General features: G+C 36.7%; 1 protein-coding gene across 4 annotated transcripts in view; it reads right to left on the minus strand.

Moving 5' to 3' along the window:
* LOC117782000 (E3 ubiquitin ligase Rnf157) overlaps positions 1-11,183 on the minus strand; it is a 33,993-nt gene extending 22,810 nt beyond the window's left edge. For all 4 annotated transcript variants that reach the window (XM_034618907.1, XM_034618922.1, XM_034618915.1 and 1 more), the window contains exon 1: positions 9,788-11,183. In XM_034618907.1, the coding sequence (XP_034474798.1) occupies positions 9,788-11,028 (1,241 nt within the window). In that variant the 5' untranslated portion in view covers positions 11,029-11,183. The remainder of the gene's footprint in view (positions 1-9,787) is intronic.
* Between the last annotated feature and the right edge of the window lie 14,538 nt (positions 11,184-25,721).

Here is a 25,721-nt window from a genome sequence, read left to right on the forward strand (position 1 = left end):
GTATAATTAGAAAAAGCAATTTAAGATATTCCAGCCCACTTATAGTAATCCAGAAGAAGATCGACAATTCAGAAAAGAAAAAGTTTAGAATAGTAATAGACTACAGGAAATTAAATGAAATCACTATTGATGACAAATTTCCTATTCCGAACATTAATTCAATCCTGGATAAGCTGGGAAGAGCTCAATACTTCACTACAATAGATTTAGCCAAAGGTTATCATCAGATTTTAGTAAGAGAAGACAGAAAAAAAACGGCATTCGTAACGCCACATGGGCTATACGAGTTTATAAGAATGCCATTTGGGTTAAAAAATGCCCCTGCCACATTTCAGAGACTTATGAATGAAATACTTAGGAATCATATTAATAAGAAATGCGTCGTGTATCTAGATGATATACTTATTTTCAGCACCTCATTAAAGGAACACATTCAAGCTATCAACGAAATTTTCCAGATATTAGAAAAGATTAACTTAAAAATACAGGTTGACAAGTGCAATTTAATGAAAAAGGAAACTGAATTTCTAGGACATATCCTTACAAAAGAGGGCATTAAGCCAAATCCAAATAAGATTGCGATCATAGAAAAATTATTGTTACCACGAACAGAGAAGCAAATAAAAAGTTTTTTAAGTTTAACAGGTTTTATGGTATAACAGGTTATTACAGAAAATTTATAAAAGATTATGCTAAAGTAGCACAGCCAATAACCAAGTATTTGAAAAAAAAATGTTAAAATAAATTTAAAAGACCCCACCTATGTCGAAGCATTTGAAAAATTAAAACATTTAATCAGCTCTCACCCAATTTTAAGATATCCCAATTTCGAAAAAAATTTACATTAACCACAGATGCATCAAATTATGCAATTGGATCTGTTTTGTCTCAAGACGGTCATCCGATCTGCTTTGCATCAAGAATACTGAACAATCATGAAAAAATTACAAAGCAACAGACAAAGAATTTATAGAAATACTATGGAGCGTAAATTATTTCAGACCATACCTTTACGGGAATAAATTCAAAATATTAACCGACCACCAGCCAATAAAATTCTTACATTCAAAACATAAAGGTAAAGATATTTCACCTAGACACCAGAGATGGTTATTAAAATTAGGAGAATATCAATTCGAGATAGATTACTTGAAAGGAAAAGAGAACAGAGTGGCAGATTTTCTTAGTAGATTGGAAGACAGCGACTATACGAACAAAACCGAAAACGAAAGAGACAATGAATACAACGATAATATTTCAGACATTAACGTGATAGCAAACATTGAAGATTATCTCTCAACATCAACAGTACATTCAGCAGAAGAAAATTAACATAATCATTATTTTATAAAAGAGGAAATAGTTAACAAATATAAAACACAAATAATTATTACAGACAGTAAAACAGACGAGTATAAAACAATTCATGGAAAATCAATAATATTTATAGCAAAACATTGAACATGAAACAGAAGCAGTAAGACAAATTTCGTTTTATCATGTAAGAGAAAGTATGCACTCAGGAATTCAGGAAACATATAACCAATTTAAAAACAAAATTTACTTTCCAAAATTGTTAGAGTTGGTGCAAATGGTTATAAATCAATGCGATTTTTGTAAATAAATAAAATATGATAGAAACCCTATTAAAAACAAATTCAGTAAAATATGTAATGAAAAATACACATTTTTTAACGATTATAGATAAATTTTCAAAGTTTGCAGCAGTATACCCATTAAATGATAGAAATCATATCACTATAGTAGAACAATTGGAGGAACATTTTACGAAAATAGGTAAACCGGGTAAAATAATAGCTGACAACGAATTTGATTCATTCAGAATTAAAGAATTACTAAGACAAAAAGGGATAGAATTACACTTAACAAAACCTAATAGTCACACTGGCAATTCAGATGTAGAAAGACTACATAATTCACTAGCAGAAAAGTTTAGAATTACATATAAAACGGAAGTAGCGAATATGTCAGTAAAGCAAATTATGCAGCGAGCAGTGAGAAATTACAACGAAAGATATCATTCCACAATCAAATGTACCCTTAGCGAAGCCCATAACAATAAGATAGAATTGACAAAGATAAAAGAAAATATAGATAGCGCTAAACAAAAAATGTTAGAAAAGCACAACAGTAACAGGGAATATTATGAGGAAAAACGTAAAAAGGGTTTTATAAAGAACTACAAGGCAGTCAGACACAAAGCTCCGAAATTCAAAAAAGCAAACCTCAGTAATATTGACCCAATAAATATTAAACGACCTTATAAATTTACAGAAAATACTAACGATAACCATGGTAATGACGGTAATACTGATGACGGTGTCGATAACAACAACATCGGGAACACTAACGACTCAAGAAATACTTGATCGGGACGGGTATGCGCAAATAGAAATGAAAAACCAAGAGATAATCATTACAACGGATATAGTTGTACACATAATAAATCTAAAAGACATTGATAATATTTTAAATGAAATAGAAAAGAATATATAAATGACGAACAATGACAACAGACATATACTACAAGCGGAACTGACGGAAACAAAAAACAAGTTATACACCCTATATGGTAGCCACAATCGCAATAGGAGAGGATTAGTTAATGTAGTCGGTAGTTCAGCTAAATGGTTATTCGGAACAATTGACGAGGAAGACAGGAAGGAAGTTGAGAAGCATATCTCAACGTTTAGAGAAAACATGCAAGAAACAGATGAAGCATTAAACAAGCAAATTTACATAAATACGTATTTCAACGATACAATAAAATACATTGAGCAAATAGTTAAATCAGATAGAGATACAATAAAGAGACAATTGAATGCAATTAGCAAATTCGAAAATGACAGATATCAGGAGAACTTATTTTATGACCAACAGATAAAAATTCAGTTAATAAAAAATAAGATTGAACATTTACAGGATAACGTTGCTTCTGCTAGATACAATATATTACACCCCAGCATATTAACGGAGCACGAAATTAAAAAATACAATATCGATTTTAACAAACTAAACCTTATCGAGTTAGCTACAGCTATGTTTAGAAATAATCTTTTAGTCTTCGCAATAGAAATCCCAAAGAACTTTATAACAGTAAAAATACAACAGATAATACCGGTGCCTAATGAAGAAAATTTTGACATAGATCAGGAATCAGAACTGATATTTAAATATAAAAATTCAACATACACCTATAAAACAAATAAAAAATTGAAATAAATGCGAAAAAGTTAACATTGTATATTTAAGAAAAATTGCAAATTGATACATAAAAATGAAATGCAAATATTAGAGCTAGATGAAGAAACTATAGTAGTTAAGAACGCAAATAACGAAACATTATATCAAAATTGTAACAACAAAGAAATTAAAATGAAGAAAAATATGCTAATACACTTTACAAATTATACGAAAGGTATAGAAAATAATTATTTCACAAATTCATACGAGTTAGATAAGAAAAAAATGTTATATGAAAAATCAAACCAAACACAAAATTTCACCAAACAAATCACTTTTGAGAAAATATTGGAAAATAATAAAATTAAATTTCAGCTCAATAACAACAGAATTCAGGAGAATTCTTATCTAAAGGGGGGAGAAGTTACGTATAACCCAACTTCACTTCCCACATATGTCCAAAACCCAATTTCGCCTTTACCACTTCTTAATAATAAAGTACAAGAATTGCTTAACTCATTAAATGCTAAATAAGATATATTTTAAAGTAATACAATAAACAGGAAATGAACAGGTCAACGATCTGACACATGCCAACCAAAATAATTCGAAAGAAATACAAAATCCAAATAAGCTATATAACACAGTAAACAGGAAATGCATAGTTCATCGATTGTTATTAAATTCAGGCTAACTAAAGGCCAACGATCTTACATATGTCTACTAGAATAGTTTATAAGAAAACCTATTAAGCACTTTTGTAAACCTAATTTAAGTTGTCTTTAAAACATGATCAATAAAGAAGAGTTAGTTGATATTTGCACACCAAACCCGCTTGACGTATTTTATTTGCAACTAATTTATTTTTTTAAAACCTCGCGACTCCTTTTACAAAATTCGCGTGCTGCTAACATGTGAGTGTATGGGTGGCTGTCCCTGGGTTAAACAGAAAAATAAATATGCAAAATAGCGCACGTAATTAGAGCGGAAGGCACTCAAAAGGAGCTCTAAACAAGAGAGCATAACACAAAAATTATTTGCTTGTGAGAACGCGCAATGTATTCTTGGCAAATATATTCTTGATCAGGATCAACAGCCGAGTCGATTGAGTCATGTCCGTCTGTCTGTCTGTCCGTCCGTCCGTCTGTTTGAACGCGTCGATCTCAGAAACCATAAAAGCTAGAGACTTCAAACTTTGAATGTAGGTTCCTGGATACCATAGGCAGTTTAAGTTTGTTTTTATTTTTGGATCGGACCACTATATCATATAGCTGCCATAGGAACGATACATCGAAAATGAAGTTTAAGTATGGAAAAGTTTTTTGTTTGTTAAAATATTAGAACCAAACTGATAGAATATGCATCTGGGCTGGTATTATATATCTTAACCAAATTTGGTTAAAATCGGTCTACTATATCATATAGTTGCAATAGAGACGCTAAATCGAAAATTAAGTCTTAGTCTTAAAAGTTGTTTGTTTTTTGAGATATCTTAATAAAACTGATAGAATATGCATTTAACTTGGTTTTGTACATCCTGACCGAAGTTTGTTCAAATCGGTCGACGATATCATATAGCTGTCATAGGACCGATTATTAGAACCTAACCAAACTGATAGAATGTGCATTAATGAACCAGATTTAGTTCAAATCGGTGCCATATATCATATATCTGCCATTGGAACAATAGGTCGAAAATCAACTTTTATAAAAGAGTCCCTGGGCTCAGGGTATCCTACTGTCGAGCGGTTCAGAAGTTTATTTTTTAAAATCAGGTCGAAAATTATCAACCAATCAAAATAAGAAGCTTTGAACTTCTTGGTTGCGTGATATGGACCTTTGTCCTTTTGAAAAAAATGCAGAAACATTTTTTTAAAAATGTATACATAACAAAAATTTATTGGCTCAAATTTCAGACAGTTTATTGGATGACTTCGCAGGAAATGTAGTACAACATCAGTATATGGAAATCGCCGAACTTGACGGTCTTTTAGGTGAATCGACAATGATATTTTGCATTCAGTGGTCAGCTAACATAAGTTCGAACTCCTTTAACACTAAAAGAATCCATTTCATTGTTATCTATTAATAACACACTTTGATATTTCTTTGTTGTTGTTCAAGTGTTGATGTACAAGCTGCAGTCTTCGGACTCAAGAATTATTATTTATCAGTAGTATGAAGTAGTTTTTATTAGATAGTAATTTATATAATGTACTTTTATATATAATGAAATAAGTAACGGGTATTCTATGGTCGGGACCTGGACTATATCCTTTCCGACTAGTTTCTTTTAACATGAACCAAAGCCACCTTTATTGACAGAATGTTGTCTACTCTACGGGTCATAAAAAATCTAAACTAGCCTTTGAAATAAGCTATAAATAGCCAAAAAATTTTGTCGGTAGCTAAAAAAAAAACTGATACAGTAGTGAAACGGTATATTCTATTGATTAAGTCCAGTATTTTTGAAAACTCAAGTTCGTCAAGCATGTCGTCTTCTGCAGCAGTGCTGCCATATCATCATTTTTCCGGACAGATTTGTCCCTTTTTAAAATGAATTTGAATTTTACTGATACATTCCCTATCCGGACATCTGTCCTTTTTTAATTTCTGTTATACTTTTAAATATTCGATAAATTTTTCATTTAATATTAAAAAAAAAATGAGTGGCATCCATGTATAGGTTGACTCGATTTACTTGTAAACGAATCAAAGCTAGTCGGCCGGTGCTACAGTCGAGCATACTCGACTGTCGGAGACCCCGTACTTACTATCCAAAAGCAGCCAAACATTCATACAAATGTAAGTAAGCGCCAAAACAAAAGAAGTTTCTAGCTAAACATTCATATATATAAACATACAACATACATAAAAACGTACATGAATATTTGGGAATGTTAAGCCTATGCAAAACCTTAACAGAGATTAAATGCAAAATGTTGAAATAAATGAATTAACGAACACCTAATTTATATAGTAATATAATTGAAGCCCACAATTTAATTAAATAAAATAATTAAATCAAAAGAAGTAAAAAGATAAATTTACTAAAAACATTAATTTACATGGTAAATTTATATAGAATTTTAACATAACATTTACACTGCGCGTCACTGGTTAGAAGCAGCAAATTTATTTTAACTAATAGCGCTCTATTGGAGAAATGGCTTTCGCAAGAAATCCAATTTTAAGTAGTGTTCATAGTTTAAAAATGTACCTATTTAATAACACTATAAACGTAATTTACATTCAATGCAACACTGAGCTATCGAAGCTTATCGAAATGACTTTGCAAAAACATGTATTTTTTGTTTGTCATTGGGTTAGACCACTAAGCAAATGACCTATAGAGAAGTCATCCCATACAACTGAAAGTGGGTCAGCTAAAATCATGATGAAATAAGTATATTACTCTGAGGGAAACTATTTTTGGTTTCGATTCAGTTGGCTGGCCGAGCTCGTTGCTAGCACAGCAAGCGAAACACAAAACATGCGTGCTATGAAATACCCTTTAGATATAAAAAATAATTGTCTTTGATATTTTCTAAAGAAAAACACCGTAAATCTAATAAATTTGTAAATGTAGATAATAAAAAAATGCGATGTGTTGTTTTAATAAATTTTTTCATTGAAAAATTTACTTGTACAGGGTATTAGAGTTTACATACTAATTTTGAAGGGTAGCAACTTATAAACAAAGCGATGTTGTCAATTTTTTCAGCAGCCCATACATATGCACACACTTATTGTAAGATGCACGCATACATAGAGATGAGCCTGAGCGCCCAAATACACCTCTCTCTGTCTAGCTACTTAAGGACACGTATGTGCAAATAGAGCGAGAGATGAATATATCAATATAAAGGTCGAAATAATGCCTTGAATTCTCGAGAAGAGCGATAAATGTTAAGAATAGCATCTAATTCGACAAAGTCTATTGCGAAAATAAAGGAATCAGCAGGTGTTAACGCTAGTTTGTCGACCGTCAGACGCACTATTTAAAAGGCCAACCATCTGAAGTGGCTTAAACTTAAAAGGAAAGTTGGTTTTGATGCGTTTTGATTTTTACCACATAATAAGCGTTCGACTTGCAAATAAAATTAATTATAACTTCTTTTAGTGTACAACGCGACGCACAGAGTCATAAATGTGTTCATTTTGCTTTAATTTATGACTTCAGAAGTTTTGTTTGTTGTAGACGTTTTTGTAGTACTTCCGATTGCAATTTCGTGCCCACCACGACGCCACGGAAGCCCATGTCTGATTGGACGCCAATTTGTTATATGTTAACACACTTTTCATGTTATCAAGTAATTAAAGTTTAAGTTACAGCCAACGCTCCTTTATCGAATCAAACAGCAACATTTATTATTTGAATATCTTGGCTATTTACTGTCCGAACGGAATGAAATTTTCAGCAAAAATCTAGGACACTTTTCTCTTCGTCTGTGGAAAAACTGGAATCTTTAGCTTTTAAATTGCCTTTATAATTTGAATATAAAATTTTCTATGTCGACTTGTAGGCGGTTAAGGGGGCGTAGCCAAATTTTGAAACAAACTTGATCTGCCTGCAATAAATTGTTCTTATAATTTGAATTTAAAATTTTCTATGTCGATTTTTAGGCGGTAAAGGAGGCGTGGCCAAATTCTGAAACAAACTTGATCTGCTTGCAATATAAAGGAAGCTACATACCAAGTCTCTAGCTCTTATAGTCTCTGAGATCTAGGTGTTCATACAGACAAAGACTTTGCTATATCGACTTGGCTATTGATGCTGATCAAGAATATATATACTTTATAGGGTCTGCCACGCTTCCTTCTGCCTGTTACGCACATATTCGTTAAAACAAACCCAATAGACTGCCGTACTTTTTTTAAGTACGGGGTGTAAGAAGTATGCACAAATTTCGGAATCGTGATTTATAGGGCTGGCTGCGAAGTTGTCGATTGCAGTAACGCCAACTACAAATCTCCGTTAGCTATTTTTTTAAAGCTAGTTTTAAGGTGCCTACAAGTTTTTTAAAGTATTGAAAAACACTTAAATCATATATTTTCTTTGCTTTGGATGCTTACTCTTTGTTTCTTTTGTTTATATATATACAATATTTATAAGACTCTTTTCTAATTTTAAAATTTTAAAGGGTCGAAAATTGACAAAATCGCGGCATAAACAGCAATAACACAAAAACTGATGCATGATCTTATACATGTGTACTTAAAAACTATGAAAAACTTGAAATTTTGAGATTTGTCCTGTTTTTCTATCTCTTTTTAAAATATTGCTGTCCCTCTTTCCTGTTTTTCTTAAAGAATTAGGCAGCACTGTTCTGCAGCTGAACTTATGTAGGTATGATTGGTCCCCATCTTTTTTAAGCATACTGCTGGCACTTCATAACACACCAAAAAAAACCTCTACACGAGGTAAAAGTCTAGTGACGAAAGCATATTCCAGCCCAAAAATTTCTGATATCCAGTTTTGTGACGAACAAAATAAAGTTTAATTTAAAAATTTTAAATAAAAACCTAAATTCTTAAAAAAACCAGAAAATTGGCATTCTGCACTGTGCGAAAAAAGGGTGAGCTACCACGAACATATAAATTACTTTTTTCGGTTTTTTTTCATACATTTATATTTTTACTTACAATTTTTTATTAAATTTTTTTTTTGTTCGTCACAAAATTGGATATCAGAAACTTTGGGCCTGGAATATGCTTTCGTCACTAGACTTTTAGACCTTGTGTAGAGGTTTTTGTGGTGCGATATCAGAAATTTTTGCAATTTCTTTTGCTTTTGACATTGTAATTTTTCTTGGTAAAAGTCTATTAGTCTGGGCCAACTCCAAATCAAAAATAATAAAACCCCAAACAGAGACCGATTTATCATGGATTTAACCAAAAGAATTAAATTGGGGACTCAACTACTTTTATTTTTAATCTTTGAAGTTTCCATACAAAATTGCCTATTTTTGTTGTTGCTTTTTGCAACTTGTCACTTTACAGCTCGTTTACCAACACAGCTTTTGTCACACGGCCACATGTAGCTTTTTAAACATATCTATTAACTTCATTCTAGAGGTGTTAGGGAGTGTAATTAGAGGACCGTAGACAAAAATTAAAAAAAAATTGCAAAATTTTTTTAAAAAAAATTTTCCCTGCGGCGCGTTATATTCACGATTGCACACACACTTCATGATCATAAAAATCTTATAAATGCTTCTCCAGTGCTCTTCAAACTTTTCTTGGAATTGGAGCTTGGCCAAATATTCAAAATTATTATCTTTTTTCATTCGATTGAGATTTTTCCAAATAAAACTGAGAAATCCATTCTGTACTTGGTGAACAGGCCATAAAATGGACAAGTCAAACAAAAATGGGGTTGGTAAACGGTCAATTGTAGGGACAAAAATAGTCAATTTTGTATGGAAACTTCGAACTTAAAAAAAAACAAAACTAGTTGAGTCCCCAAACCAACTTTTTCGCCTAAATTAATGATAAATTGCCCTCTATTTGAGGTTTTTTTTTTTTTTGATTTGGAGTTGGCCCAGACTAATAGACTTTTACCTAATTTTTGTTTAAATACCTGGCGCGTGCCACATATTGTGGCGGTCCATTAAGCGCCTCAATAAGTGAGACAGGGATGTATCCCGATGGAATATCAATAGGCGCGGACTCGCCAGCCACTGAGGTTGGTGTATTCTGATGTAGCATGTGTGTACTGATTCCTTTTTGTACCGCTCGTATTTGCAGCAGAGCCCGGAATGGTGCACGGCAAATGGGGCAATTGTTAGCCTGGTATCGCAGAGAGTCGGCACACGAATTGCATAGACACAGATGACGGCAGGGCAAAATGAGTGTGTCACGAGATTCGCTCATGCAGATGACACACTCACTGCCATGGTCGTCAATCTCTTCATCTTGAGACGACTTGTTTACCGCCTTATTTTCAATACCGTAAATCTCCTGTAATAGGTAGCATAGACCGTCCACAAATATCTTTTGTTTGAGAGCACGGAGCACAAATGTCCTTGTCTCTGGATGATGGTCAATCACACAAATGGTTGTATGCGACTGACGACATTCTTCGTTGCCTTCCTCTATAACGCAGTGTATAGCTACAGGGTACTGGTCGCGACCAGCGTTGTACACGAGATCATCCTCGTGTATTAACTGCGGATTGAATACGTGGCTGGGCTGTGAAAAGCATTGATTTATCCCTTTCTCATAATGGTACGTATCTGACGAAAATGTCAGACCCTCACGTTGAGTCAGTGTGACGCCGCTAGGACTGACATTTTCTGTGCAAAAGTAGTACACAGTAATGGCACACTTTGCATCAGAGTCAAAGGTAAACTCAATGTTATAACAAGAGTTTGGAGGCCCCATTTCTTTGTCTGCTACATTGCATAGCACATTGCCATCAACTACCGTCTGGATACTTTCATTTATCTCAGTTTTCTTATCGTTTTGCTGCAAAGTATCAATACAGTCTCCTTCAGTAGAATTTTGTTTCTTATTATTTGGCACTCGCACAAAGCGAACAGATTCCTTCCGTATGTTGACAAGACTCTTTAGAGTTTTGGTTGGTTCATTGGCCTGTGGTGGAGGATAGGGAAAAGCTGTGGGACGATTGCCAAGGAAGTTGAGGTCTGCATTTTCGCCAAACAAATACGACTCGGGCTGAGGCGTGTCAAAGCGTTCACCGCCCATGATAAAGTGAGTGCCAAAGAAGTTTCCTGCTCGAGGCGGATATTTGTAGGCATGATTAGTGGTGTAGTCTGCTTCCTCGACAGCTGCGTTTTGCCTGCTCACAAAGTTTCCCATCTGTATTTTGTATGTCGATTTTCTATTTGACGTTTATAACACGGAATTTTTTTTTGTTTCTACACATATATAACATTCACTTACATATATGTGTAAGTACTAATTTCTAAAACGGAGACGATATCAATAAAATCGATAACTCAATGTTTTAGAAATCCTACAATCAACGAAATCATTTTAGACAGATAATAGAGGTATTCCAAATACAGGGTAAATGTCCACGACCTGTCCTATATTTGCGAAAAAAAAGTTCATCGATAGACGCGATTTTTGGCACTTTTACTTATCCCTATTCTTTGGGATTCTTTAACGAATATGCTTTATATGAGTATTGAACAATTTTCCGCACCACCATAGAGTCACATAATTCTGGTTTCTAAGCTGAAAATTGCCATTGAAAAATGCCTACTACCTCAGCTTCAATATTAATCCATGGATTTTATCGATGGTTTTTGGCGTGACCACCTCTTTTGGGCAGCCTTAACGTTTTGTGTCACTTGCGTTAGTAAAATCACAACGAAGTCAAGTCTTGACCAATGAAATTTACGGGGCGGCGTGTCCATAATTCGAATCAACCTAATTTTTTTCTTTTTACAAACAAAAAAATCTGTTGGGCTGGGCCAACTCCAAACAAAAAAAAAATTTCTGAATAGAGAGCGATTTATCTTAAATTAAGCCGAAAAATTGGTTTGGGGACTCAAAAATTTTTTTAAGGGTAGGTATTCACTAAAGTTTGTGAGGAGCGAAAAAGAAGAATTGATACATTTGGACTCAGCGACGAAAATTAGTGAGCTGTGCTTTGTTTACATTGTATAAAGCCTCAAACTTGAGAAATAAATAAATAAAATGGAGAGTTCTTAAGATATGAAAACGGGACTGTTATCATATGCCCTATGCTGAAGGAAGCAGTGCAGGAGGAACGCAGGCGACGCGCATATTGGGTCAATCTAGTGATATAAATTTGGGTCAAAGCTTCGATGTCGATGTTCATCGATGTTTTCAAAATGATAATTCTATGGTTTAAAAAACATCATTCAAAAACTTCGATGCATCGATGGTGTCATCACAAATGGTGTCTTAACAAAATTGCATTAAAAAAAATTTTTTTTAATTAAGCGTTGATATCATATATCAAATATTTGAATTTAATAAAATAATAAAAATTTTGTGTTCATAACATTAACAGTTTTTTATTTAAAATGTTTGAAATAAATAATATCACATTAAATTCAGTTGAGCCAATTCCGAAAATCCATATTTTTGATTAACAATGTTTTATAATATAATTATAACATATAGTGCTTCCGTAGCAATCATATTTATTGTATGTTATGCTTTCATAGCAGTCTTAAGCATCTCCCAAACCAGAGCGAATAAATCGCAGCGGCAGCGGCGCAAATAAACCGCGTGATGTTTTCCGCGCCAAAATCGCAAGTGTTTTCACACCGCGGCGAATTTATTCGCGGTTTTTTTATTCGCAAAAATGTCTTCATCAAATGACAGCCATGAAAATAGACATTGCGCATAAACAGCTAAACGCATAAACGTCACATGTGATGATTTTTAATAAATATTTTTCAATAAAAGTGAATAATTATAAGTTAAAAACTGCTTCTCGTATTATATTATTATAATTATATTGTATTAAGAGCCAAAATATAGTAATTTAACATGTAAACAAGGCAAAAATTCAACACATGCATCACATGTGACGTCATCAGCGCATAACATGAGCAAATCTCTGCGCAATCTACTTTTATCGTTCTTGGCGGCAAGCGGAAAAAACACTGCATGCGTGGCTCTGGAAAAAAACTGCAAATTCGCCGTGGAAACGAATTCGCTCCGCTTTGGTGTGCATACGTTCATAAGACGCAATGTAATTATGTATTCGCGCCGCTGCCGCCGCGATTTATTCGCTCTGGTTTGGGAGATGCTTTAAGCGTTACGACCGATGTTTTTGTCAAACTTCGATGCATCGATGAACATCGGTTTCTGGAAAAATATCTTAAAGCATCGCGAAATATCGTTTAATGAAATTTGATGTGCGATGCAACGATGTCTTTTTACATCACTAGGTCAATCTATAATAATTGCATCGAGTTGCTATTTTCATTTGTCATTTTCATTCAAGTCTCCTCCTTTATAACGAAGTCCTCTTTTTATTTGTTTGTGCGTCCACAACAAGCAGCTGATATTTATCTAATGGCTGCCCAAATTATGAACACGACTAATATTTTTCGGTCGACAGAGAAATATCAGCTGTTGCCTACAGTGCTGAATAACGCCCTAACTGGCAGCTCTTTTTTTATGCCTTTTGTGAAAGCCTCACTAGCGAAATTCAAGCGAGATAATTTATCTTTCGTTTCGCCACAGTTTTTTTATATGGAGTTTTTCCCAGCTAACGGAATTTTTTCGATGTGAGTACCTACCCTATATTTATTTATTATTCCATACAAAATTGCCTATTTTGTTTGTTGCTTTGTGCAACTTGTCACTGTTGTCCATTTTATGACCTGTTTACCATGGACATCGTGGGTTTGTGAGTTTTATTTTGAAAAATCTCAATCGAAAAATAATATTGTTAATAATTCATTAGTCGGATTCCTGAAACAGATTCGGATTTGATTTAGATTTGGATTAAGCAGGTCTGAATCAGTTTCAGGAACGACCCTTTTTGCACACTGATTTGATTTTGATTTCGAGAATTTAAAATATGATGGAAAAACACAAATTGACAAATTAAAGCGTGAAATTTGTTTTTCTAAGACTTTTTATTATAAGTTTGGTTGCAGAATAGTATAATTTGAATAATTCTATTTGTTTACAATGCTTAAGCTGCAACTTTAGACATTAACAGCTTCTTTTTATCTGCGTCTTTTTAAGCTATTTTCGTGCATTAGCTTCAATTCTCACAGCCCTTTCTTAGCTGTTAAATCCATCTGGTACATCTTTGGTAATTAATCTGCAATAAAAATATAGTTACTATATTATACATTCTTGAAATGCAAGAAACTTTCAACATTCTCCAAATTAAAGTGCACGGTCTCACATAAAATCGAAATGAAATCAAAACGAAATCAGCCGCAGACCTGATTACCAGTGTTGCCAGACAGTTTTGTTTTGTTTTGCGTTGCAGAAATACCTAGTGTTGCCAGACAATTTTTTTTGTTTTCTGACAATGCGGGCTTAAACAAGTTTAGTTGAATTAAACTAGTTGTGTCTTCCTGCAATGCATATTAAATTTATGTGTTTTTTTTTCTTTATTATTTAAGAAAAGTTTCAATGTCAAAAGCAAGAGAAACTGCAAAAATTTCTGATATCACACCAAAAAAGCCTATACACGAGGTATAAGTCTAGTAACGAAAGCAATTTCTAGCCTCAAAATTTCTGATATCCAATTTTGTGACGAACAAAATTCAGTTTAATCTAAAAATTTTAAATATAAATATAAATTAATAAAAAAAAAAGCGAAAATTGGCATTCGGCACTGCTCACTCCCTGCGCGGCATGGCTGGATCGCAAATAAACACAACATCTCCCGTGTACATAGGTTTGGTGCTCCGGCACTACTTTTCACGACGCACGAGCGTTGGCAGATACTCGTTCACCCATCTCTTCCAGAACCGATACACCACTGCTTCCTTGTTGCACATCTTTCTGTTTCTTGTCCGTCGATTCCAGGCGTATCTGGCACATTTGCTACTCCCTTCAGCAAATCGTTCGACGCCAGAGGAGCCTCCTGATCCACCGCAACCGGCAAGTGGGTAAGCGGGCGAGAGTTCACTATATTCTCTGCTTCTATCAGGAAAGACTGAAGAACGTGCTCCTTAGGTGCCATCTCCTTTAGCGTGTGCTTTAGACGTTTGACGCACTGCACCATTCTTTCCCATACTCCCCCTTCCGAGGGATTTGCAGGGCAGTTGAAGATCCACTCGATTCCCCTGGTCGACAGCTCATCCTGAATCTTCTCCGGCTCCAACACATCCGGTCAGCTTTAACGAAGTTCTTTCCATTGTCGCTGCGTAGTTTTAACACTGGTCCTCGACTGCATAGAAAGTTCCTCATGGCAATGATGCACGAGTCGGTGGACAAGTCGTGGGCCAGCTCCAGATGAATCGCTCTTGTGGTCAGGCACGTAAGCAAGGCGACCCACCGCTTCTCCTTGCGGCGTCCAACTGTCATAAGCAGTGGTCCAAAATAATCCAGTCCGGTATATTTAAATGGCCATCCATTGGCTTCCAGGCGGCCCTCCGGCAACCCATCATAGGTGGCGCTGGCTGTGCCCGTTGTAGCTTGCATGTAGCGCATGCGAAGGCAATCCGTTGCAATAAGCGCCGCAGATTCGTCACCAAGGACTTGGTCCGAATCTCGCTTATTGTAGCATCCAGATTCTGATGCTTCATCTTCACATGGTAGTGCTTCGCTATAAGCTCTGAGAATGGATGCCGGTGTGCCTCAAGCCGGATGCCTCACATTATGACCGTCGTATCAACAAGTACTCCGCGTCCTAACACTCAGCTGCTGTGAGTCAGTAGCATTCGAGCTTCTCCCACTGTCCACGGCATCTCCGAATGAATCTCTGTACCCAGGCAGTGGCTCTCAACAAACGGTTGTAGCTCGAAAATCTCTGAAAGGATATAAGGAAGTCGTTTGCAGCAACCAGTGCAAACTCACTTGGCATTTCCTCTTCGTCATCGAAGGTATCATCCTTTGCCGGTATCATTGTTGGCTGCCTCTCGCAAAAACGCAGGCCCGTTTAGCCATTGGGATCCTTGGCTTAGATCCACCTTGGATCGCGGCCGCGTTGCGTCATCTGCTGCGTTTTCGGCGGTTGGCACCCATCGCCACTGTGTTATATCCGTCGACTCTGAAATTTCCGCCACACGATTTCCAACAAACTGTTTGTATCGGCGGTGCGTGCTACTAATCCAGTGCAGCACTGTTTTTGAGTCTGTCCAGAGCACGATATTGCTGACAGCGATGCTGTGATCCTGCTTCACAGTAGTCATCAACCGGGTTCCCAGAACGGCAGCTTGCAGCTCCAGTCGTGGTATCGACATGGTTTTCTTCGGAGCACATTTCGTTTTGGCACACACGAAACGTACTCGAACATCATCTTCGCTGGTGACCCTCCAATAGGCCACTGCGGCAAACGCGGATTGCCTTGCATCCACGAATATGTGTAGTTGCGTATCTGCAATTACTCCTGGGCCAAAGTAGTAGCGTGGACATCGAAATTTCTTTACGTTGGCTATCTCTTGGCGCCACTTCTCAAAGGCATCGCTGATTCCATCCAGTAGTGGTTCGTCCCACTTAACTTCTCGTCGCCAAATCTCTCTCAGCAGCAATTTGGCGATAATCAAAAAACAGCACAGAAGTCCAAACGGATCAAATGTTGACATTATTAACTCAGGAACTCCCTCTTGGTAGGGATTCGTTCACCATTCAACGCCTTGATCGGGACTTTATGAAACTTCACATTGAATTTGAAGACATCCGTGGCTGGCCGCCAGTACATTCCCAATATCTTTTCCTCAGCGTCGCTCCATCTGACGTCCTTTGGAACCCCTATGTTGGCCCAAGGCGTCGATCACAAATGGCGAGCTGGAAGGAAATTGGCACAAATCGAATCCAGCATTAGCGTGAATGTCTCTCACCCGTGTTGATACAGCGATGACCTCCAGTTCTGTCGCGAAGTTATCCACATAATCGTCTACGTAGTGGTAATCCGTAATGGCTTTGACTGCTCGTGGATCCTTGTGTTGATGCTCCAGTGCATTAATGGTTTTCACGTAATGCGCCGCACTTTTCGTAGACACTTGGATTCCGTCGATTATCGCCGTCTCTCCAAAGAAATCGCTGTGCACATCGATCCTGTGGCTGTATCAACACCTGGTGAAACATCGCCTTGATGTATCCGCAAACTCCAACGGCGCCTTCCCGAAAGTGGAAGAGCACGGCTGGCAGTGCCTTGTAGCGTTGTGGACCTTTCTCCAGTACTGAGTTTAGTGATACGTCGCCCACTTTGAAGTTTTTTTTGGCTTGTTAGGATTCACAACTCCAAAATGTAGCAGGTACCAAACTTTGTCGCTTTTTCCCAAATCGACTTCATGGCTTTCCAAGCGTCGAGCGTATCCTTTGGTCAGGTAGTTGTTCATAATTCGCTTATAGGCTTCTGCGAATTGTACACCTCGTTTCATCTTCTTCTCCATATTGATAAGGTACTCAAAGCTCCATGCAGCAGTGGGTGATGTCTTCTGTGGCATCCATTCACTTGGCACTCGCTGTCGACACCACAGGATCTGGCCATGTGACCGCCGCGTAGGCACGAAAAACAAAGCCGGTGCTCCTTCACAAGCCTAATCCTCGTTGGTGGTGAAGCTCGGTTGAAATCCTTACAATTTTTTACTCCATGTTGCCCGTCACATATTGGGCAATGTGTGTTCCAATTTCCATCCTGTCGATCGGTGCCCACGTGCAGCATTCGACGTTTTGGTTCCTTTACCTCGACATCCGAGATCGTACAAACGACGTTTGCAAGTTAGCTCAGCCACCTGCTGAAGTGTACGATCGTCGGGTAAGTATTCAATGTTGCAGCAAATCTTGAACATTCCACTCTCCTGCCCGTCGGCAGTTTGGTGACCAGTTCCTCAATTGGGGTAGGGTTTCCCAAATGCTGCTCTCCATTAGGGATTGACTGAAGAAAGGCTGCGAGATTACTCACACGTGTAGCGAACGGAACTATTTTCATCAACTGGTGATCCTGAATCTGTTGCACCTCGCGTACGCTTTGAAGTTGGCTACGTATGAGTTGCTCCGGACGTTCATACCGGAAGCGTAGTTGCTCGAGCACAGCGTTCACGTTGCCTGGGTGGATAAGCAGTGACTTGACAGTGTCGCGTGCTTCACCTTTCAACGCCTTCAGCAATCGCAAGTTGTTTTCCAAATCCGTGCAGCCATATGCTGCAGTTGTTTCTGTGCATGCGTGGAAGAATATGGGCCAATCTTCAGGCTGACCTCCAATCTCGGGAAGATCTGGCAATAGTCGACGTCGTAGATCCGCATATTACAGTTGATGGTGTTGGCACCATATTGGCATCCCCTGTAGTCGAGTGCGCTGACGCCCATCCAATAGCTGTATGCTCCGATCCATATGGCCTTGCGTGGCTCATAGTCACATAACAGTTTGATGTTGGCGGCAATAATCCGTTTAAGTGTGTGGACGACGCGCCAAAATATGGCGGCAAAGTTCCACTCAAAGATGTCTGCCCAATTCCGTTGCTTCGCAGCGGCAAGTTTCCACTCAAAGACAACTGTAAGTTTCCACTCAATGTTGGCGCCATAATGCACGCATTTTGCACCGGTTGATTTGCACTCACTGCTAGCGGCAAATTTGCACTCAAAGATGGCGTCATGGTGCACGCACTTTGCAGCGGCTTATTTGCACTCAAAGATGGCGCCAGCGTGCTGGCTGCGCTGCTCACTCCAACGTTGCTGCGTCCAGCGGGATTTCTTGCCTGATTCACCGTTGCAAGCTGTAGCTCCTTCTGCAAAATGGCGATCCTCTGCATCAGTCGCGCATTTTGGGTATCACTTGTGTCCCTTTTTTTCAGCTTCGCTGCTGTGCTGGGCGGACTTCCCTTGCGTCACCGCTCTTGCGCTGGAACTTCCAGCGGCAGTTTGCACAGTCGAACCTCCGGATGTGAGAGGTGTGTGCTGCTGCTGCTCATTTGACGCACTCCTCACTGTAGACGTCGCCGTTGGTATGGCGGAATCTGCAGTGGTAGTCTGGGTCATGTCAAGTAGTCGGGCGCTTCTTCTGGGTGAATGTTGCGTAGCCATCGTCAACTTTCGTCCCAGGAATCTGACAACTCTCTAGCTGGGGTGGAAGCCCTTGGCCTGTGTTGCGCAGTGGTCAGTACCAGCGTACACACACTGCAGTTTTAATATCTGCACCACGTCAGTCTCCAGCGCAAGTTGCCCCTGCAAACTCCAAGATCACAGTAGTGGCGAATAAGTCAGACGCCGCACATGTGGTCTGCGAATAAAAGAAAACGGCCTGTCGTTCACGGAGGGAAGTTGCTCGGAATTTTCAGGCTGATGGACGCCTATCGATTGACTCAAACGCAATTTATGAGCAATGATATATGGAGGAGGAAGATTTTATTCTGTAACAAATTCATCTTAGAACAGTACAAAATTTATAACTTAATTCTTACCGCAGTGACTGCTTCCCATCCCGCGTACCAAATAACAAGTCACTCAAAATTCCAATACAATTCCTTAAATATAAATAAGAGTGACCAGCACAGTTGGGAATTCAAAATGCCAAAATGCATATTCCAATACTAAACATAAACTATCGATGCTAAAATACAACATTACTAATAGAAACTAATTCGTCCCGCGACAGACAGCTATATGATATAGTGGTCCGATTTGAACCAACTTTCGCCAGGATATATAAAACCAAGTAAAATGCATATTGTATTAGTTTGGTTAAGATTTCTCATAAAACAAAAAAGTTTTTAACAGTAGAACTTGATTTTCGCCCGATTGGTCCTATGACAGCTATATGATATAATGGTCCGATAAGCACTAACTTCGGTCAGGATTTTTAAAACTAACTTAAATGCATATGCTATCAATTTGATTAGAACATCTCATTAAACAAACAAGTTTTTGACCGATCGGATCAAAATTAGACTTAAACCTAGCTTACGCCTATCTGAGGAGGCGCATGATGTGTAGAGCCACATCCGCCTGTTGGTGGAGGTGGTGGAGGACTGCGAGGTCTTTTCAGCTCATAGTCAACGCTGCGTTTCTCATTGTTGTCATCGCTGTAAATGGCCGAATCCCGAAAATCATTCTCCAAACTATCTTCGACATGCTGCTCATACTCAAAGCTGGAAGATGCCAGCTCGGCGGCAGATCGTTTGCGCTGTTGATCACACATGCTATCACTGGACGTGCACGATGAGGTCCTATGACAGCTATATGATATAGTGGTCCGATTTGAACCAACTTTGGTCAGGATATATAAAACCAAGTTAAATGCATATTGTATTAGTTTGGTTGAGATATCTCATAAAACCAAAAAGTTTTTTGTACTAAAATGTGATTTTCGACCGAGAGAAAAATTTATTTATTCACTTAACAGGTAATATCTTCCAAAAAACGCGAAATTGTACGTATTACAACATATTAAAATTTAACAGAAATAGTTAGAGCCGTTTTGGCAGAAATCGTCTAAATTTAAGCTTATAAACTATAAATTACATGTAAAATGTTACCTGAGTTCTTTAGAAAAAAGTTTAAAGGTACGCCTAAAAGCTCTCCAACACACCTTTCCAATGATATATAGGACATTTCTGTAGCTTCTATGGTTTGGAAACTGTTGGGGTTTCAATTTTAGCGGGATTAAGCGTTTTCACGCTAAGCTAGCGGTTTTTTCAAAAAGTCGTAGAACAAACATTTCTAGATTATCGAAAAGGATAATAAATAAATAATAAAAATTTAAAATTTAGTTATCCTTTAAACCAGTTGGCGGATTTGGATTACGAGGTATCAATCGACGCGTATTTTTGATAAGAATTTTTGAAAAATAAAAAAGTTTATCAAAAAGCCCCAACGGCTGCATAAGCTGCGATCATATAAATTTTTCCCCTCCCACTTAAATCCCCGTATCTCGTGACCCAGGTGAATAAGAAAAGTTAGTATGCGGTTTTGTAAGTAAGGACTAAACCTTTCGATCGGTATTTATGTAACTCGATCTGATCGGACAGTCGTAGCAAATTTTCCAACTTAGCTGTATATATTGTTAGTCACCTTTCGCACCCTTTGTGATACTTTCGTCACTAACGCGAACTGCCGTCCGCAGTAGTAATACTAATAAAACAACATTAGAGTAGCTTTCGCAGTTTACAAGCTATTAATTAACTTCATAAAACTGCTTTAAATCCCCATAGTGCTTTGATTGCGCGCAAGCACCGCGCGTCGAAAAGTCATACAAAATTAGAATATTCATCTCTCGCCCTCTTTGCACATACATGTCCTTATGTATCCAGACAGAGAGATATGTATTTGGTATTATATGTACAAATAAATTTTTTAGTTAAGAAGCTTAGAAGAGTGCTGCCAGAATTTCCGAACCAAAAATTGCTAGATTTGGAAAAAAAAAAACTTCTAAAAATTGCTAAAAATTATGTGAAAATTGCCAAAACAAATTATGCTAAACATTAAAATGTTCGTTTTTAAGAATTTAAGAAAAAAAAAATCGAAATTTGAAAGGAACATGATTTCATATCTAAAGGTAGGTACTCACTTAAGTTTGTGAGGACCAAAAAAAAAAGTGATATACTTGGACGCCTAGCGTCGTAACCAAATGTTGAGTGGTCACATTGGGGCGTCAGCTATGGTTTGTTTACATTTTAAAATGCGCTAAACTTGAATAATAAATAAAAAGAATAGTTTTTAAGATATGGAGAAGGGATTGTTGGCATATTGCCCTAAACTGAAGGAAAAAGAGAAGGAGGAACGCAGGCTACGCGCATATTGGGTCAATCTATAAAAATTGCATCGAAACGCTGACATTTCTCTAATGGCTGTCCTTATATTGAACAACAGATATAAATGGTCAGTCGACTGAGAGATATCAGCTGTTGCCTATGGTGTTGACAAGCGCCGCACCTTATCTGGCAACTCTTTTTTCATGCCTTTTGTGAGTACCGCACCAGCGGAACTGAAGCGAGATAATTTATTTTGCGTTCCGACACTGTTTTTTTTTATATGGAGTTTGGCTTAGCGAACTGAATTTTTTCGATGTGTGTATCTTCCTTTACCAAGTACATCATGGATTTATGAGTATAAAAATCTCAATCGAAAAATAATACGATGAAAAATATCATTGTATTGTATATTTGGCCAAGTACCAATTCGTAAAGAAGTTCGAAAACCACTGAAGAAGGATTTATAAGCTATGAATGCTCATTAAGTGTGTGCAACAGTGAGAATCCTCCATTCCCCAACCCCCCTAGAATGTAGGTTATAGAGATGTTTGAAAAGCTACTTGTGACCGTGTGACCAAATCAGTGCTGGTAAACGGGCTGGAAAGTGGCAAGTTGCACAAAGCAACAACTAAAATAGACAATTTTGTATGGAAACCTTAAAGATTAAAAAAAAATAACTAGTTGAGTCCCCAAACTAATAATTTACGTCTAAATTCATGATAAATGAGCCTCTTGGTTGGTTTTTTTTTTTTTTTTTTTTTGGAGTTGGCTCAGCCACTTGGCCTAATAGACCATTACCAACAAAATCCTCATTGATATCGGTACCAAATGAAGCTAATATATCAATTTTACGTAGGAATTTTTTCGGGCACCTCAGGTAGGGGCAGCGTTTATTTATTATCATTCCACGGATTCCTACATTTTTGCTTAGCTCAATTTAAATTATCAAACAATCGTCACATAATGATGACACTTTGACGCAAATTTGCAATGCAATAGAAAACCAATTGTGGCGAAAAAGTATTATCGAAGTGAACGGTCACACAAACATTAAAATTATATTCAAATCGAAATCTAAATCTGAGCTGATTTCGTTAACTTTTTGTACGACCAGATTTTCCTTACGTTGTTCTATTTTTCTGATCGCACTTCAAATTTTGTATGGAGTAGCTGTGAACGCCTGATCGACGAAACCAAAATATAATATAATATAATATATATATCTGAGTTTTTTGAATACCTCACAAAGTTTATACTATATAAAAGTACAATAATTCCTGTTCCCCGCCCAAGAGTATGATAATTTTAAAATATAATTAAAAAAATAAAGTATTTAAGTCTCCAAACATATTTTTATCGCTAAATACATGAAAAATCGCCCACTATTTTGGGTGTTTTTTTCGAGATGGACCAGGCTTACAAACTATTACCAATAATTATGCTGCAAAGAATACAAGTTATACATATATGCGAGTAGTTCATTACTGCATGTTATAAAACAGGGGTCCTCAAAATTGGTGCACGCACCAATACAAATAAAATAAATCGCACGCAACTTAAATTTCTTTGTTTCAATGTGTACACTGGAAAAAAATAGGAACATGTTTCTTCAAGTGAAAAAATTAAATTACAAATGAAAAAATGCGAATAGAATAGATGCGTAAAACAAATCACAACAAAGAGAAGTTTTTCGTTTTCTGTGTATACGAAAAAATAAGGCAACAAACAATTACATTCGGATTAGCGACGAGTCATTTATGCAACAACAAAGGCTATAAAATTGTTGTTGCTGAGCTCGGCGACATGTCATTGTTTTTGTTTTGAAAGGATCGAAAGGGACGGAAAACGAAAAGTCAAAAATTGTTTGTGTAATTTGTCAATTTGCACTAGGAGCCTACTAATGTGTAAGCTCAAACACTTCCATATGTTATGTGCACAACAAAAACAAATGTGCGTCGTTTGTATAGGCACAGAGCACCCCTGTTATAAAAAATCGGCTTTGGAAAATCTAGTTCATAAATCCTATTACTCACCAAAGTTAAGGCAGAGCGAAAAAAATGTGTCATATATATTTTCGCTCTGACCATCGAAATTTAGTGAGACCAACAGAACATCCCCAAGTAACAAACTTTTAAGTGGTAAAATTGGCGCGTCAGCTGTACTTATTTATTTTAAATGGAAATGGAATGTTTGTTAAATATGGAGTTGATGATTGCAGCTAATGGGGCTGTTGGGGCCTTTTGGTACAAATTTTAATTTTTAATAAAAATTCTACTTAAAAATACGCGTCGATTGATACATCAATCACCCAAATCCGATAACTGGTTCAAAAGATAATAAAATTTCAGTTGACTTCTCGAAATGAAATGAAAACTCAGTTTCATTGTTTGTCTGTTTGTATCAAAGCGCTAAAAAAGCTTTAATTTAATGATGGGGATTTATTCCTTTTCGAAAATCTAGAAATGTTTGTTCTACGACTTTTTGAAAAAAAAACACTAGTTTAGCGGGAAAATGCTAAGTCCCGGTAAAATTGAAACCTCAACAAACCATAGAAGCTACAGATATGTTCTATATATCATTGAAAAGGTGTATTTGAGGGCATTTAGGCGTACCTTTAAACGTTTTTTCTAAAGTACTCAGGTAACATTTTACAGGTGAAATACAGTTTTTTAGCTTACATTATGGCGATTTTTGACAAAACGGCTCTAACGATTTCTGTAAAATTTTAATATGATGTAATACGTACAATTTCGCGTTTTTGGTATATGAATCATAAATTGGTTGAGAAGTTTGGAAGATATTACCTGTTAAGTGAATAAATACATTTTTCTATCGGTCGAAAATCACGTTTTAGTACGAAAAACTTTTTGGTTTTATGAGATATCTCAATATGAGTTTAACTTGGTTTTATATATCCTGAATAAAGTTGGATCAAATCGGAGCACTATATCATATAGCTGTCATAGGACCGATCGGGTCAAATTAGGTTTTAGTATGAAAAACTTTTTTGTTTAGTGAGATATTTTAACCAAATTGATAACATATGCATTTAGGTTAGTTTTAAATATCCTGACCGAAGTTAGTTCTTATCAGACCACTATATCATATAGCTGTCATAGGACCAATCGGGCGAAATCCAAGTCTTAGTATAAAAAACCTTTTCTTCATAGTAAGTACGGGGTCTCCAACAGTAGTGTATGCTCGGCTGTAGCAACGCGAGCAGGTACCGAAACCCCCTAGTTACACCCTGAGCCCATTGAAAATGGGCAAAAAAGGGTATAATGTTTTTGGCAGAATGTATGTAACAAGCAGAAGGAGGGGTGGCAGACCCCATAAAGTATATATATTCTTGATCAGGATCAACAGCCGAGTCGATCTAGCCCAGTCCGTCTGTCTGTCCGTCTATTTGAACGAGTCGATCTCAGATACTATAAGTGATAGAGACTTCAACTTTGGAATGCAGGTTTGTGAATACCATACGCAGGTCAACTTTGTTTCCAATTTTTGATGCCACGCCCCCTTAGCCCACAATTTGCACTAAACGATTTACAGGCGCAATTTTTGACATAGCACTCCCTAACTGAACAATCAGTTGAGAAGTATGCGTATTAAACGACCCTGAAAATTTAAAAGCGATTGACCCATAAATAGAGAAGTTATTTTGGAATTAACATTTAATTCAATAATTACATTTGCATGGCAAATCAAACGTGCGAGCGAGACAGCATGTTCACGGTTGTATGCAAGGGGCGCACAAACACAGTCCGAATTAGTACCCATTTTTTTTTTTTTTGTACCAAATAAGATTCAAGCGATAAGCAAAAATATTATCGATATCATGTAATGAAAATGTTATTGTATTATTTATGTATATACACATATACCATTTGATTAAAATATAATTGTGCTAATATATAAATATGTATTTTTGCATGGCAAAAATCATCAGAAGCTGATAGCTATGCATGAAAGTGCATGAGAGAAAAAGCGATCATTTTGCAGCACTACTTTTGCATCTTTGCCAAGCACTGAATGCTGCAAAATAATAATTTTAATTATTAATATTTCTGATTCCTTACACATATATAAAATAAGTATCTGCTTATTATCATTGTAAAAAAAACTTAGCATTTTCCGCTTTAAGAATCTCATAAAATTATACATTGTCTTTTATATCAAATTTCG

This window comes from Drosophila innubila, chromosome X (assembly GCF_004354385.1).
Source record: "Drosophila innubila isolate TH190305 chromosome X, UK_Dinn_1.0, whole genome shotgun sequence".
In the NCBI taxonomy this organism is placed as follows: domain Eukaryota; kingdom Metazoa; phylum Arthropoda; class Insecta; order Diptera; family Drosophilidae; genus Drosophila; species Drosophila innubila.